The sequence below is a fragment of the Mycteria americana genome, chromosome 9, assembly GCF_035582795.1.
Source record: "Mycteria americana isolate JAX WOST 10 ecotype Jacksonville Zoo and Gardens chromosome 9, USCA_MyAme_1.0, whole genome shotgun sequence".
Taxonomy (NCBI): domain Eukaryota; kingdom Metazoa; phylum Chordata; class Aves; order Ciconiiformes; family Ciconiidae; genus Mycteria; species Mycteria americana.
Window position 1 is genome coordinate 37,451,554 of NC_134373.1, and position 16,533 is coordinate 37,468,086.

The 16,533-nt window shown below is 42.0% G+C and overlaps 1 protein-coding gene across 13 annotated transcripts in view; it reads left to right on the plus strand.

Moving 5' to 3' along the window:
* The window catches only part of THSD7B (thrombospondin type 1 domain containing 7B), a 336,463-nt gene that overhangs the window by 238,132 nt on the left and 81,798 nt on the right, over positions 1–16,533 (plus strand). For all 13 annotated transcript variants that reach the window (XR_012777041.1, XR_012777040.1, XM_075511516.1 and 10 more), the window contains one exon: positions 14,431–14,609. Coding sequence is in view for 11 of the 13 variants with exons in the window: in XM_075511516.1 (XP_075367631.1) it covers positions 14,431–14,609 (179 nt within the window). In the remaining 2 variants the exon portion in view is untranslated. The remainder of the gene's footprint in view (positions 1–14,430; positions 14,610–16,533) is intronic.

A 16,533-nucleotide genomic window follows, 5' to 3' on the forward strand; every position in this document is an offset into this window, starting at 1 on the left:
CATGGGTATTTTGGTCACTTCGGGTGTAGAGGGCCCAAAAGTGGGCAGAACGCTCCGTAAGCTCCACTTCCATCGCTTGGGACCTGCCTTCCAACCAGAGCAGTTAAGTGAAGATAAGCCCGATATTTATGGTCTCTAGAGCTGGGAGCCTTCAAAATGCACTTCTGAACACATTATTGAATTAGTGATAGAAACAAATCATTATCCAATTAATAATTAGCAGAATGTTACTCAACCATAATAGAGAAGAGCAAATTACAGAAGCATGCAGAATTGCTAAGCCCTGAGAAATTATTCATGACAGGTTTTTTTTTAAGCAGCTCAGTTTGTCTTGTTCACAATCAGTATCAGGTGACCTTTTAACATTTGCTAGCTGACCATATTTATGGCTAATTAAGCCATTGCCTTGTACATTGGATGCCAATCACTGTGATATCTAGGCATTGTTCTTGCTTTATGAGCTGTGGGGGTAAGCGTGTTCCTCTTTCTTTTGGGTCTTCTGACTTCTCTTTGTTTCCTGCTCTTTTCCTTTTTCAGGACAGTGCTCTTCCTTTCCCTTGACCCAGGACAAAAGTGAGAAGTTGTAAGACTTAGACCTCAGTTCTTTGCTGGGTCCTTTTGAAGAACTTTTACAAAACGTAGAAAGACAGATGTAAGGATGTAAAATTTGCCTTAGAAGTAGATTTAAGTTTGTCCCAGACTTGATAATGCCATGAGTACAAGGTATAGGACAATAAAAATGGTATAGAATGGACTAGGTCAGTTTGTAGCTCTTCTGGAGAGCAAACTTTGGGCTCTTGCTTTCTTGCGCAATGATTTTCACTTTCCCTGACTGAAACATGGTTGTTGAACTTACCACTTCAGTAGGGTTTAGTTCACTCACTCGTGTCAATGTGACTTATTATGTGACTGTATCATAGTTATCAAGTGAATGTACTGTGAGTTTGAGTCTAATGTAGGAATTAATCACTGCTCAGAGGGGTTCAGGGTCTGAAGCCCTGATCTTACGCTGAGTTTTGTGAGCAATTCTGCATTTGTAACTTGGGGGGAAAAAAAAACAAATCAAAAGACCCCACTAAAGTCTGTTCATCTGTGTTTGTCAGCCGTCTAGACTCCAACTCTCCTAAGCCTATTATCTGCAAATGTATTAATTCTTTAAGCATATCTTCTCGAGAGGAAATGGATTTTCTCCCCATTGGTGTAGTTACCGCATACAGAGTATCGCAAGGTCCAAAACCAGTGAAGACACAAGCATTCCAGCTGTGCCTTAGTGGCAATGCACTACTGGCTTGCCTGGTGTCTGCAGTTCTTCTGTCAGGACCGGAGACCTGGGCTGGAGGGACCTCTGCCCTGACCCAGCACAGCTGAGCCCAGCTTTGGGTCAACTCTAGCAGGTACACAGCTCACACCTTGACTAATTTACCTCTCCTCACTGCAATTTAATCTTGGGTTAGCTCATGGTCGTTAGCTATGACAAGCTTAAAAATACAAATCCCAGACTTTTCTGAATTTTATTCTGTTCTACACCAAACCTTTTCTCTGATGTCCAGAAAAAACACACTGTAGCTTTTTTTTCATGCTTGCCTTTTGTGATTAGTCTACTGCTTCGTTTTAGTGGTGTTGTCATTTTCCTTGATCACCCGTTCAATAAGCTCAAGAAATGAGTGACCTGCGGTTTCCAAATTGAGCTAATTCTTTTTTCCTGGATTTGGTTCACTCTTCTTTTCCTTCCTTTAATTTGGAAATGCACTTATGAAATTATGGATAGAGGTAACTATAACTACATTACAAATATGTAATTGACAATTTGCCTCAGTCTTCCCATCAGAAGACTGGATTATGTTGTGTTCAGCTCACCGCTAGCCCAGAGGGTCTCCGTTCTCTGGCTGGTGTTTGGAGCATCCTCTTTGGACATGAAATTTTCCTCTTAATTGCAGTTCATCTGCTTCTCAATCTGTCATCCAAGTTCCTCGTACTATTTTTGAATTTCCACCTCCTTTGTTTTGAATTATTTCACGTAGTTCCTTTGCCTCTCTTTTTTGTGTGCTGTGCCAACAGGGTTTTTTTTTAATCTTGGAGGAACATAGGGTGCCTCATCTGTTCCAAATCAAAGGCTGGAGATTTCTGTGCTCTTGCACAGAGGTTCTGCTTTTGATCTGACGGGCAATTTATGGAAAGCAGGAATTTATGAAGAGCGCTTATACTATTCAAATTCTGCTGTGCTCGCAACAACAGGAACCTGGAAGAAAGACACAACAGACAAATAGATCCTGGCTTTAAATCACAGAGCGGTTAGCTTCAACCTACAGTCACCTTAAAAAGCTTTAATTATCTCTAAATTTATGAAGGGCACGGCAGGGATGCTCACATACCTCCTTCTTCTCAGCAGTGGAGTGTTTTGTTGTACATGGTTTAGTTGCGGGTGGACAAATCAAAGAGGACTGGGGTTGCTCAGAGGGTTCCCTGGCACCTGCTGATGCAGGGGGGTCACTCGGTTCCTCCCAGTCAGGTTGATGTGACGCTGCTGGGTGGAATACTGCTGGCAAGGCCGCTCCTTGAAAACATCAGCTTTCATCCTGAACGGCTGGGATCAGCAAACAGATGCACCAAGAGGAGTTAAAAATTTTGGTGATGTGAAAACTCATCGTTTTTTGTGGTTGCTGGAGGGATGTTCCCTGCTCCGAGGCACGTCAGGGCAGCGTGTGGCAGCAGTGACAGTGCTGCTTCTGTCCTGATGAGCCATGTCCCCAGCGTTGAGAGATTTAGGACAGTATGCAAAGGTCATGGATCAGGAATTTCAACTCCTACTGCTGGAAACCAGCTAGTATCAAGTCTCATGAAGTTTGATCTTCTGAAAGGTCAGCCCAGAGTAGTGCTGTATTTCTACCCGGGGCATTCCTCTGGGGTTTACGCTCCCGTTATGTGAAAATCCTGGCCACCAGCGTGATAGACATTGCATGACCTACCTGTGAATTAACACAAGGACCTGCTCTGAAACCCTGTGGTGTGTGAATCCCTGCACTGTCATCTTAGGAGAAAATGACCCATTTTCAGGTAGCTTTTAACCACTAGATTTTAATAATCTTTCTGCAAAATTATATTTGTGTATGTCAAAAGACTGTAGGCAGAGCTTAATAGGTTAAAGAAATGTGACCCAAGTTTATGGTGGCCTGATAGCAAAACTTACCTTTCCTACAAGGTAGCAATTTTGGAAAAAAAAAGCTATATTGAGTACATGCCTGTTTATTTTTGAAAGCTATTCTGGCATTTACTGCGGTATACATTTTTCCATATCTGGTAAATTTTATTTTGAAAAATGAAATTGTTGCAGAAATCCCCGATTTTGTTTTGAAAATCTTCAGAAATAGAAACTTCCACCTATGTTTTTGAAAATATTCTTAAGCATTTAATTTCATTCTTAGTCTAAATGAAATTGTATATTGAAATTTCATTTTTTAGCACGAACCATTAATTCCAGAATCCAACCAGTTTTAGTTTTAGGTGGTTTCTGTACTTCCATAAACAGCATGCCACAAACATCTTACGAATGAGGCCTCGTTCTTCACAGCCTCATTTCTTTTACAAGGAAGATGGGTACCCTGCCTAGGCTGTCCTCTCCCCAGCTCCAGACCCCACACGTGACAGCCGTGGGATGCCTCCTTCTCCCTCAAAGTATGGGAGTAGTAGGTGGTCTCGGCACCGTTGGTTGATGATAACATGTAGACCCCGTGTTCAGACTACCCTACCCTTCTTTTGGCATTTGGGTTTAACTGAATATTACAATAGTCGTGTTTCTCTCTGTGGTTTCCCCTGTGTGTCTCTGTAGTATGTCTCTCTGTGGCCTTTTTATTACAGAAAAATGACTGTATTACTTACCAGGACAAAGCTTTTCAAAGACTGCTTGAGGAGGAAGTTTCAGCTAAAAATTCACTTTATTTTCTGCCCTTCCCATCCCCTGGCATGGGAATTAAGGCTGGGTTTGGATCACGGGTGGCCAAAAGGTGTTGCCAGCTGCAGACGGGGCTGTCCTACCCTCATGTCCCCACTTCAGGACTCTTCAAAACCACTGTCACCTTTGACTAGTTTTTCTGCTATCTCAAAGCTAAATAGCTTCTAAATTTAGCCCTGAAATCCCGGCTGGGCTCTCCTTCGGACCTCTCTCCAACGTTTCTGCACATCTCCTTGGGTGTGCAATGACACTCTTAATTACAGCTGTGGCTGCCAGGGGAGCTGTAAGCACAGAAGCAGAGCCCATAAAGGGCCTGCCCTCCATCTCTTGTTTGACTACAGGATTTTTACATTTTGCTGTCAAATGCTCAAAGAACATTGATTTATTCCCTATCTTTTCCTTTTCTTTTTTTCCAAAATCTATTTGCCATAAGAAAATTTGTCCACAGTTCTTCCTTCCTGGATGTTAAAAGACTTATCAAATGAAATTGGATCACAAGACAACTGTTCAGACATTGCTGTTCTCTCTGTTTTTCTGGCAACAGAATCAAAGGTAAACAGCCATCAAAAAAGTTATTTCTGAATGGGTCAAACTGCCTATCAAAGCAGCTTATTTAAAGCAAGGTAAGACTTCCCCTGAGGCATTAGTACGTAGAAATGCACGTTATTCTAGATCTTTATCTTCTTACAGAAAGCAAGTGTGCATCTTATGAGGGAATATTTAGAGGATTAGGTATTTGAGCAGCATCCTCTGTAGGTGCTGCATTCAGTCATAGCGATGTCTGTTGTGTTACTCCTTGGCTCCGAATATAAGTCTTTATAGCGTGTCTTTTTCCCCAAATTTCTTTTATGCTTTTTGCTGCATTCCATAAAATGACCCTTTTGAAGAGGTGGCAGTACCAGACTATGCGAAGGAATGATTTTTTACTAACCTCAAACAGGCTTTCTTGGGTTTGACGATCACCATCGGCCTCCACTTGCCGGACCACCTCTGCCCACCTTTGCTCATGTCCGTGCCTTTTGTTTCTATTATTAGGCTCAGTCAGTTTTTCTCAGTTTTTGACAGGTTGATTAAAGCTCTTCCATGGGAGTTGGGAATGTTTTTAGTGTACAGATAGTAACTCGGTGTAGACATAGTCAATCGGAAGTTTAGGAGAGCTTTGCTAGCAAGTTAATGCACTGGGTGACCTACTGCCCTGATTTCTGCAGTAAGAGTATCTCTTTGAAATGTGGCCCATCTCTTTGGCCTTAATAATGCGTTTGTCACCAATACAGCCTGTTATGAAGCAAGGTTCTAATAAAATATTACCATATAAAGATAGATTTAGAATTAACATGTTTCTCTCCCTATGTGTGATTCCATTTAATACGTTATATTGGAAGTATGAAGAAATACCATTTTAGCCTAAACCTTTTCATGAGTTATGTACTCTGGTGTTAAGATCTCTACACTTTTCCTGCTCATGGAGAACTTCATGATACCTTTGAGACATGTGTAGCTGTACTACACATGTACATGTGGTACAAGTGACATGTACTGGTGGTAGTTCACAGGATTCCTCTCGTGTCTTACGTGGGGTTTTTTTTCAATGTTTTTCACCTTGATTGCCTTTTATACAGCTGTGATGAGCAGGACTTTCAGGCAAATAAATGGATGACAATTTTTTAAGTGGAAAGTCACAGTTTCATATCTGTACCGCTGGTGGGGAGCCCTGTGCCAGCTGGACATAGTAGGTGTTTTAGTGGATTTCAGTGAGAGTTAAAGGGTTTCACATCTGACATATTCTGAAGATCTTCAGAAGAAGCATCATGTGTTTCTGCTTGTATGGAACAAGAGTCCTACAAAAATAAGAATTCCAGTTTTTGCACATAGGCCAGCGTCTGAATAAAATGAGCTGACTGCCTGAGCAGCAATGAGTTTGCTGGAGCACTGCGTACAGCGATAAAGTTAGCATGACGGGGAGGTGGGCACGTCGTGGATATCTTTTAAGGTGCCTGATGTAGTCTGCTTGATCAAAGAGTTTGGGAGACCAACTCAGAAACATAGCAACAGCTGAATTTAGAAGATTTGAGGAAATGAGCCTGAATTAGGAAACGTGGATAAAATTGAACTTCCGCTTGGTCTGCTGTAAGGATTATCGTAATGATATTGATGAGTACCTGAGGATTTATCCTACCTTAGTCTATTCCTGGGTCTGAGATATACTTTGAAATCTCTCTGTCCTCCAAGGTTTTCAAATGAGGATGGCGTAAATTAAATCACTGACAGCTTGGTTTGCAAAACTTCTAATATCCCTCACTACAGACAGAGGTTCCCTCTGTGAAATCTTGGATCTCATTTGTATTTGGTAACATGGAGAGTGACCATTAAAAATCGTATTATTCAACAAGATTGCATTGCTTTCTGCTTCTGTCTGAATTCATTGAAGTCCCCCAGCAGAGGAGATTGAACTACACAACCAGAGTCATGCTGCAAAATTGAAACAAAAGTCTAGCAGGAATTCAGTACATCGGTACTCTGTGCTGGGGCCTGCCAACGTCACGAAAATGTCCTATTTCCATCTCAAGGTTTTCCATCATCTAAATGAGTTGTGCTGCTCTCCCCGTGCCTAAGCTGTGGAAAACCAGGACTGTTCCCTTTCTTAAAATCCTGTTTCCGTCAGATGTTTTTTTATAGTACAGCTTGCTTTAAGAAGGTCAGATGCCTTTGTATCCCTGCCTCTGTATCAAAGTGACCTCTAATAGCAGGAATAAAACTCCTTATCCGAGCAGGCTGGACCTCGCAGCAGCTACCTGGCATCCGGAAAAGCGCTCACGGATCTTCCTAATGTCCGTAATGGTTAGTGGCATCTTTAAAACAGTGCCAGTATAATTAAAGCGTGTAGTTAGGTTTCTCGTTTAGTGTTGACGGGATGGGAAGGTATTGAGGCAGTGTATTGATTTAAATGTATTGATCTGAGGGGTTACTGTGTCACTCGCCTCCCGCGATGGCGGGGAGGGAGGCTGCGGAGGTCAATGCGGGCTTAGAAGCTTCTCCCTGTCTTTTCAGTGCCTGGTGACCTGCTCTTGAACAGAAGCCCTTACACTTGGTAATACCTCTCGAGTTTGTAAATTAAAGTACGAGGAATGTACATTTAAAGAAAAAAAAAAAAAGTTTTTTTCATGTTGTTATGAGCCTTTTTGATAAAATTAACTGTGCGTGGATCTAATTGCTTTGTGTTCCTTTCTTCTGCAGAGTCATCCGGTGGTTTATTTTGTCTGAAATAAGAGCAGTATTATAACGCACAATACTCACTGATTATCGAGATACAGGGAAATGCATCAGCGTTTCCCATTCTGTAAAATGGAAACCGTCGCATTGTTGTCCGAGGGAAGTTGTCTAAATGAGGCTTGTCTGTGCCTTGGGGTCACAGCTTGGCAGCTGAAATGAGGTGGCATATTGTCTTGACAGTGCCTAATGTCATATCTTTAGAAACTGGCGGAAAGGTGCTCTCTGCGGAGGGCCCCAAACTCTGAAATTGAGTTTCTTAGAGTGCTCCAGCAGAGCCCGAAACCATTGACCTTCAGGCCACATATGATTTACTGATGGGGGCAGATATTTTTGGTGACGTTTGGCGGCAGCTTTCTCCCAGTGGTGGACCCTTGGCTCTGGAAGTTGCTTCCCACCTTGTCCAAATTGCCCAAGTCTATATTGATCTTCGGAGCGCTCTGCAATGTACATCTGTTTGCAGAGGTACTGTGCAATTGGGCCTCGGGGAGAAGTCAGACGTAGGAGAAAGAGGGGAATTTGACGGTCTGTGGACAGTTTAATTTCATCTTTGTGATGTATTGTGGAAGCGTGTTCAGCCTTTAAAAAAAGCCTTATTTTATTATATAAATCTCATAATAATAATAATAATAAAAAATAAACACAATCTCAGGTTTGTTTTAAAAATCTGCTAAATTGAGTAGCCTGAGGTACATATATGCTAAACAATTCATAATAAAGTACAGTAGGATGAGTTTCTTTCCTGGTATACAGGGGATGAGGACACCGATAAAGAACAAAAAGCTACTTAGTTTTGTTTGGACGAAGCAGATGATTCTCCCAGTGGCAGGACGATGAGCAAAGTGTATAGAAAAACACGGCGGAGCTACTACCCTGACTGCTCTTGATCCCAGTGGATGATTTTTTTGAGTAAGGAGTTTCTTAAGATGTCAGAGCTCCCAAGCAGCCGGCCCAGCCCTTCACTGCGCGGGAGCAGCCCCAGGAGGAGGGGGAATCATCTCCACAGCTGGTTGTGGAGCCCAGACAGCTTTGAGCAGTGGATTTCTGCCTGTCTGCATTGAAAGTTCCCTGTGAGATGAATGTACGCTGTGAAGCCCTATTTATTTGCGCTCAGAAGGCAGCAGACGAGTCTCTCCTCTCCGGAAGAGTTCTCAGCTTGTTCTGCAATCTGTTAGAAGGAATGTGCTAATTAATGGAGATTTCCTTATTTAGTTAACAGTTTAAATATATCAACTGTTACGGTTTGTATGTGACTCAAAGTGTAAGCTTGCAAGTTCTTTAAGGGAGAAAACTGTAATGCAAAATCAAAAGAAATTAGGAATCGTAATGCAAAGTCAGCATCAACCCAACTGTCTCGTCAGGATTTCTAGGGACTGTGAAATTGAGCAATAAATCCAGCCTTTGGATGAATTTCAGTAACAATAATGTTGAGTTAAACTTAGCAGCATTTTTTACAAGTCCTCTCTGGTCTATTTAGAATCTATAATCAGTCTGCTAGGAGATAATGAGAGCATGTGCCTCTGTTGAGAACAGCAAGTGGGAGTAAATTAGCCAAGGGGGTCCATTATTTGAGCTTTGCAAAATATTTGATGTAAAAGTTATTTTTGCTGGGTTTTTTGGTTGTGCATTTACTGAATGTATTCATTAGATTATCTCTTAAATTTCCCAGCTACCAAACTAATAATACATGAAATCTCTCAAATCCTTACATATTAAAAAAAAAAAAAAAAAAAATTGTTCCACGGCAATATTACATCCTTTTCAGATGCAGCTGAAGTTGTTAGCAACTTTAAGACTCCCAGACTTACTCTGCTTAGTTTCTTTCAGTTAATAATGTTCTCCCTTGAGATAGGATTTAAACATTTGGACCTGGATTGCTTAGGACGAGGTGCTCCCCTTGTAGCTCACAAGCTTCTGAAGCCTTCGGTCATGCTGTGTGGCCCATGGCCGGTGGTGCCTTATCCGCGGCACGTTGGGAAAGTCACAGCTGTAGAGCTGTGATCAGCTGGAAGAGGTAGTCTCTTCACTGCAGTCTGTGCTCAACGCTGAGTTTTAACCTGAGTTAGAAGATGAGGTTTGCTTTGTAGGAGATCCCAGAGCTTCAGTGGAGCAGAATCTGGCCCACCGAGTGCCGTGGTCCAAGTCTCCCTTATAAAGTCTTTAGCTATTAGACTTCTAGCACCACATGGATTTACTGGTGTTATTCTACATATTTCACAGTCAGTAACCAAATGAATGTAAATATTAATTGCAAAATGAATACATTTTTTTTTTTCTCTACCATTGGTCTGTGTAATTAGAAACATTTCTTCTGTGTCACTGTCCACTCTGCTGCTGCCTTGTTTGTTAAAGGGTGATCTCTTTTATCCTGTCGACTCCAAGGGAAATTACTGCTGTTATTCCCAGTGGCAGTTGTGGTGATGCACAGAATTGTCCCTCTCATAGTAATGACCTTGAGTTTTATGAAGCACCTCAAGGTTTACTAACAAGGGTAGAACCGCTAGAAGTTTGTTAATTGAAATGATGAAATATGTTAGAGAGGATACAAATGAGTTTAAAGCCAATTCAATTAGAAGTGCATCTGTTTCCAAAGCTGCTGGAGAAATGTTGTTTATTTTCGAATCACTTTTAAGTTAGCCTCTCGGAATCCTGTTGGCACTGTTGTTTAACGCTGTGTGCAGACCTTACACCCACAGCAAATTTATCATTTGGAGGTGCAACAATCAGGTGGATGCCAGTGTCTTATGTTAGCTTGCAAACCTACTAATCGCCTGCTTCTCCCGCCACGATCCGCTTGCGAATATAGAGGGGGACACGGAAGGACACTGCAGTCCCTCGCCGGCTGTGCCTGGTGCGGTATGTACGGCGTCTTGGGTAGGTGGGAAAGAAATTGTGCTGCTGCAAAACTCCCCCACGGCACCGCAGTGCAATCCACAGCCTCTTCGTGCTTCTGTGCCGCTGCCGCCCACCAGCCCATCATCCAGCTGCCTCCGATCGCCTTGGCTCTTTTGGGTTGCACAGCAAAAATGAGACAAGAATAACAGTTTTCACACCACGTATTTGAGCCTTTGCCTCTGACACCCACCAGACCGTCATCCTTGCTTTATTCATCTACCTGCTATTGCTTTGTCTCGGGCTGCACAGAAGAAATGAGACGAGTAACGGTTGTTACATCGTGTGTTTGAGCCTTCCCAGTACATCCTGTGTAATCTGTGGGTGCTTTGTTTATTATAGACACTTTAGGGAAGAGACTCCATTTGTGGCTTGTAAAGCAACAAGCACATTGTTCTTAATGAATAAATAATAGTAAAATGAGCTGTGCAGCCTAGGTAAATGCATTTGTTCATCCCATTACGTTGGCAGTGTCTCAGTAGTAAAACAATAGCACTTAAACATAGAAAAGGCTTATTTGGTCATCCAGCTCAATTTTTCCTGTCAATTCCGGACTATTCCCAGTAGTACGTTTCAAAGTGCCTACATAAATATCTCATGCGCTGGTGTTTTGGTCTCCACCTCCTGCGACATCTGTGTTTGCAGGTCCAGCTCTGTGGTCTTCAGGAGGCTGCTGTTGGCTCAGGTAGTACAGAGGCTCTCGTCTGTTGTTTCTAAATTAAATGAGCTTTAGTTTAGCAGTATTTGAGGGTTCTGAGGAATAAAAAAAGAGGTTGAAGGAAGCTTCAGGAATTAATATAAGAACATGTGGAAAGCAGGCTGAGCAGGGCTGAGGAGAAGGAAACTCAGCGTTGAGGAAACTCCACGAATTTTTGGTACCAGGTCCTGCAGAGGAAAGAACGGGGAATGTGATGGATGAGTGAGATGTTTGAGGATGACACTGACAAAACCAGCTGAGTAAACTCCTTGCCTAAACAACCTTGAGTTAGTCTCCCCAGGCTGAGCGGCAGTAACTTAGAAATGTGTTTATGCTGTTTCCTTTATTCATATTCTGTTATGGTAAGAAGTATTTCTCTGGATAATAGCCTGAATGTGGAATTCTTTATTAATAGATTGTTTTAATAACATATCTCCCCTGTTACTTTTTTTGTTTTGTTTTGTATTATGCACCATGCCAATGCTACAAGTTTTCTAGGAATGCCAATACTAGGATTATTGTGGGTATCCAAACTAAAGTCTTTTCAGCCCCCTGACAATGGCAAGCGATTGCTTGGCTCCTACAGAGAAAAACAAATATCCTGTTCTCATAGGCAATGGATGAGCAGAGTACAACATTATTTACTGGTTTCTCATAAAAAGATAGCCATAAAGGCATTCTCTATCATAGCAGAGAGGATGTATCACATAAAGATTTTTGGAGGAAAATTTGTGTTGAATGAAATCTTTGATCCATGGGTATCTTGGCATAGGATTAACCTCAAGTGATTGACGGAAGAAATATTGGCAGCCTGTGAGAAGAGCTTGAAAGAAAGTTATGGTCCTATTTTGATTCTGTAGCATTGTTCAATATGGAGAATTGGCTTCCTCTGGGCAGTATGGTAATTTAATGCTCTATTAGCTGGCCATTATTTGTTGATACTTAATGTAATTTAGAAATATGGATGAGGAAACTCAAAAAGTAATGAGCTGGCCTCTTAGCAACAGGATGTCTTTAGAAATTCTGTGGTTCACCGAGGGATCCCCACACCACTTCTCTGGGATGAAACAGAATAGGTTTCTTTAGTTTTGCTTATTATAACTTTTCCTTTCTCTTCCTTATATTTCTTTTTTGTATTATATTTCTTTTTTTGTCTTATATTTCTTTTTAATATAGAGGTAGGTCTTGAACTGCCAAAAGGCTTAGCCCATTTTGCCTTCACTGATAAGTTGATAACCCCTCTGTCTAACCCTACTTTGAAACAAGGCACTTTCTTTGTTTCTGTTGAGAGTTAATTACCTAGGCTGTCACACAGCCCAAGGAAAAATGATATTTTGTACGGTGGTAGAACAGAACTCTTTGGAGAACTGCCTAAGAAATGCTTCTCATAAATCTATCATGAGAAAATTCCTTTTACTTATCATAATGTGTTATGAATTGGCTTTGAGTGGCAACCTAAGCAGGTGGAATAGAATATTAGTGGGATATTTGGGAGTTTCATTTGGGGGAAGAAAGCGAGTCTGTTCTGGAAATATTTGTATATGTGTGTGCATGGGGTGTAATCTCAGGTGAAAATACACAACATGCAAAGTTGAAATATCTCAAACATGTGAAACACCACTGTAATGGGTTGGGTAGGAAATAATTAAGATACCCAATTCCAGTGGCTTTGGAGCTGCAAATGAAAAGGCAACACAAGGTAAGAGGTAGCAGAGTAAACCAGAGCCCAGCATATGGGGACAGTTCTGCAGCTTTAGGGAAGAGTTACAGCCTGAGTTACCGGGGAGAAATGATTGCAGCTGTCAGGCTACGGGGTGGCCGCCATAAAAGAAGAGGGAACAGTACCATCACGAAGGAAAAAGAGAGAAGAAATAGAGCACCATTGAACTGAAGGAGGGAACTACTGTTGTTTCTAGCATTTTTTAAGGCATTGTTTACAAAAACAACATCGGTATTTCTTGTACTTCTAGAAGGAGGATATTTTCCGGTGGGGGATGCCTAAATAAGTCTGAAACCTTTCTTGGTGTTGACTTCAGCGTGAAGACCAGGGGGAGGCAGCATATTGCTGCTGTGGGTCGATGCTCAGGGTGTAACGCGGTCCTGGCTTGGAGTCGGCAGCAGTTTCAGACACGGCAGAGCCGGTAAATCCAGCTCCAGGCCAGGATAATCTCCGTGCCTCTGCCTCGGTGTTTCCCGGATGTCTAGGGCTGTTGTCTGGGGGTTTTGGGGGGAAGCTGCTTCGGGATTTTTTGAGGGTTTTTTCCCTTCTGCTGCAGTGACTGTCACCTTGATAGAGAGTGGGGAAACCCTTAAAAGTAATTGAATGAGCTAATTTGGTATTCTGTAGGTAAGGAATACAGAGGGAGTGTTAGCGTGATGAAAACCAAACAGAAAGAAAGGGCATAAAAATGAAAAACATCAGAAATATGGTAGGGTTGAAATTCAGTTATTTCTGTGACCATCATCGCCAGAGCTGTCGGAGGGCCGAAGCCGCCTGTATTGAAGGCTGATCTTAGCAGCCACTGACTTTCATGGTCTAACACGAAATCTCTTTTTTGCTTAAATTAAAATAGTACATACAGACATGACAAGCAGGTAATAGAAACTCAAGGAGAACAAATGCAGCACGGTAAGCAGGAAGGTACAGGAGCTATTTCACACTGCCAACCCGAGACTGGTGCCAGTAATTCCCTGGAGGCCCCGAGGGTTCGGCCACCCTCCACTGCCTTTCTGCACACCAGGAGCTCCACGGCCAGTGCTGGGCTCTGCAAAATCTCTCTTCCCATATGCCAGCTCCTAAACCAGCTCTGGGGTTGTGCCTGTATGGAGGAACCTTGTTTTTTCCCGGAGAAACCCTGTTGGGCTTTAATTCAGTAAGGTGTTGGTCCTGCAGGTGCCCGGTATTCTGATTTTAAGAGGTGATGATCTTGGGAGGACTTAACCTTCAAGCCAGGTTAAGGTGAAAGCAAAGCTTTATAATGCCATTTATGAAACGCAGAATAGACAAAACAGTTGGAAAGATGTATAAAAAGAACTACCAGAAAGAAGTGGGAAGCAGGTTTCATCTGCTTCTCCCAAGAACAAATCCCGGGCAGGCTGCAGGCAGGTCCCTCGTGCATCCTGTGGGAGCTGCCAGGAGCGCGGCTCTGGTGCCTCCACCGTCCCCTGGTTCTGTCTGCTGGGAAGAGAGCCTCTGACGTTCCCTGCCTGTGCCAGCTCTGGAGATGCCTGGCATAATACTAAAGGAGTACAAAATTGGGCTCTACACTTAGTTCTCCAGCATTTATTATGGCCACCATCTCATAGGGAAGATGATCACTACCTCTCGGTGACCACCAGCTTCACAACAGATACTTTTGCCAGTGTGTGTCCTTTACCTCAGTCGGTTTTATCGCGGCCTTCATAATGATCATCGGACTTAACCAAGTAGAAATTAGTTTTAGTTACTGCTGTTCTTTACAAATAAGATCATAATCTCGTGTTGGGAAGGCGTTGTCAGTCTGCCAAATGTCTTCTCTTTAAGAAGTTCTCATTTTGTGTTGATTACACAGATTGCAGTGAGACATCAGAGGATCGGAGTTCATTAGTTGCGGTGATTAAAACCTTTCTTAAATTTTTGGTTTAGGTTACATTGAAGAATCTTGCACGGTCCCTTGCCCGTTTGATTGCAAATTAAGCGATTGGTCCAGTTGGTCCCCTTGCAGCTCTTCTTGCGGACCGGGGGTGAAAGTCCGATCCAAGTGGCTTAAGGAGAAGCCTTACAATGGAGGTCGTCCCTGCCCAAAGCTGGATCTCAAGAATCAGGTGAGCGGTGTTCAATAGCCCACAGAAACCTCTCTGTGCTTCCTGTATTTTTAATTGTGATCAAAAGGTACTGTGCTGGTGAAGAAATTAAAAATGAGAGTTATCTCTAGGACCATGCCTTGTGTTAGACTTTGTAGGCAATCCTCGAACTTCTTGAGGATTGAGGGGGAGATGCTCATCTAACAGCAGAATTTGACCTGAAACACCGTATTTCTTATATAAAGATATTTTTATCTCCCAGAGCACGGGAAGCCCTGGATGAATAATCCCACCTGGACAGTGTATAAACATCACAGAGCTCAGATGTCATGGATATTTTAAAAGTCTTTAATTCTCTCTGAGACTATGGTTGTTGCAAAAACATTCGTTAAATAAATATTGCTATTTTTAGCACCATTTCCCTTCAACACAACACAAGTTCCCTTGAACATTAATCTCTGTATATTCAATATTGAAGTATCCCCTCAGAGGAAAGTAATCTCTAAATTGCTACTCTTTAAAAAAGATCAGCATCTATTTAAATTCTATTTCATGCCGTATACGTTTCTGCAAAACTAGTAGTGATTTCCTACGTTTGCTGATTAATTCTCAGCACTAATTAACACTGATGAAGTACTATTAAGTTTTGCCTTAGATTCAACTGTGAAAATTAATAGGAGAGAAACAATCATGCTGAAGGCCTTCATATATATGTTATGAATATATATATATATATATAAATGTTGCATAATATGTATAGGAGGACTTTAATAGTATTCATACAAAGATTTATTTGTGCAGTGGCTTGTAGGTGCTAGACCTGCTGGATTCAGTTGGTTTTCTGTGCAACCATTGCTGCAGCAGTCGTGGCCCGGGATGCAGCACCGCTTCTAACACCTGATTCTGAACTTGCCTCATTTTCTTCACAGTTTATTTTTCTTTCCTGTGAGAAACTTGTTAAATACTTTTTTTTTTTCTTTTTTCCTTATTACTAGTTGAAATTCATAGGCAGTAGCCTAACAGAAGCAGCAGGGGCTACGAAAATATAAAACTGCAATAAAGCGCATGTTGTCCATACCTCAGTGCTTTTCTTAATAGATCAGACAGATCACCAAAGAGGCAAAATGAAATCCCACAGTAAGTCGTACGGTAACAATAAGCTCCTTTGTAATGAAAAGGTACTGGGGTTTGTTACCCATAGACACAGCAGACTACTTCCATTAAAAGTAAACTTATTGCTGTAAAGTGTTGCCTATTCCCACACACATTAGATTTGCTAATTTCAAAAGCCTTTCAGAAGATATTAAAGGAAAGAAATTGTTTAAACTTGGAAATTATGTCTTTGTAAGGTTTATCGGTGCGTGGCGCTTGCAAAGTGCCACAGCTGGTATTAATATAAATGTGCTCGGTGCTTTTTGCCTCTTTACCGGGGACACACGTCTTGATCTAAAGCCTATTGAGTTCATTAGAGGGCTCCTATTGCGGGCTCTAGTAGTGACACCTTAGAATTGCATTAAGGTCTGGGGTGTTTAGGTATGGTGGGTTGGTTGGTTGGTTGGTTGGTTGGGGTTTTGCTTTGGTTTTTTGTTTGTTTTAGGGTTGGGCTTTTTTTTGATAGAGGCAGAAGCTATTTCTAGCTGTTTTAGCACGCCAATGGGTTACCTTTTTCCAATTTAGATTTATAGGATCAGATCAGATCCTATATATTTTGGGGCTTTTAGGATAAGAAGAAATTGTGCTAATAAGCAAAGTGCATGCATATATGTGTACACTTATACATGCACACACATACACATGCTGTGTGCGTGTTTCTATTCATTGCCTCCCCAAATGCTTCTCAGTCCTTTGCGTGGTTCAGAAGGAGTTTTGCTCTGCACCCACTGGACTTTGACTTCCAGGCCAGGTTTAGACACACTGAGGTCCTCAGGCACCTTGCAGCATGCAC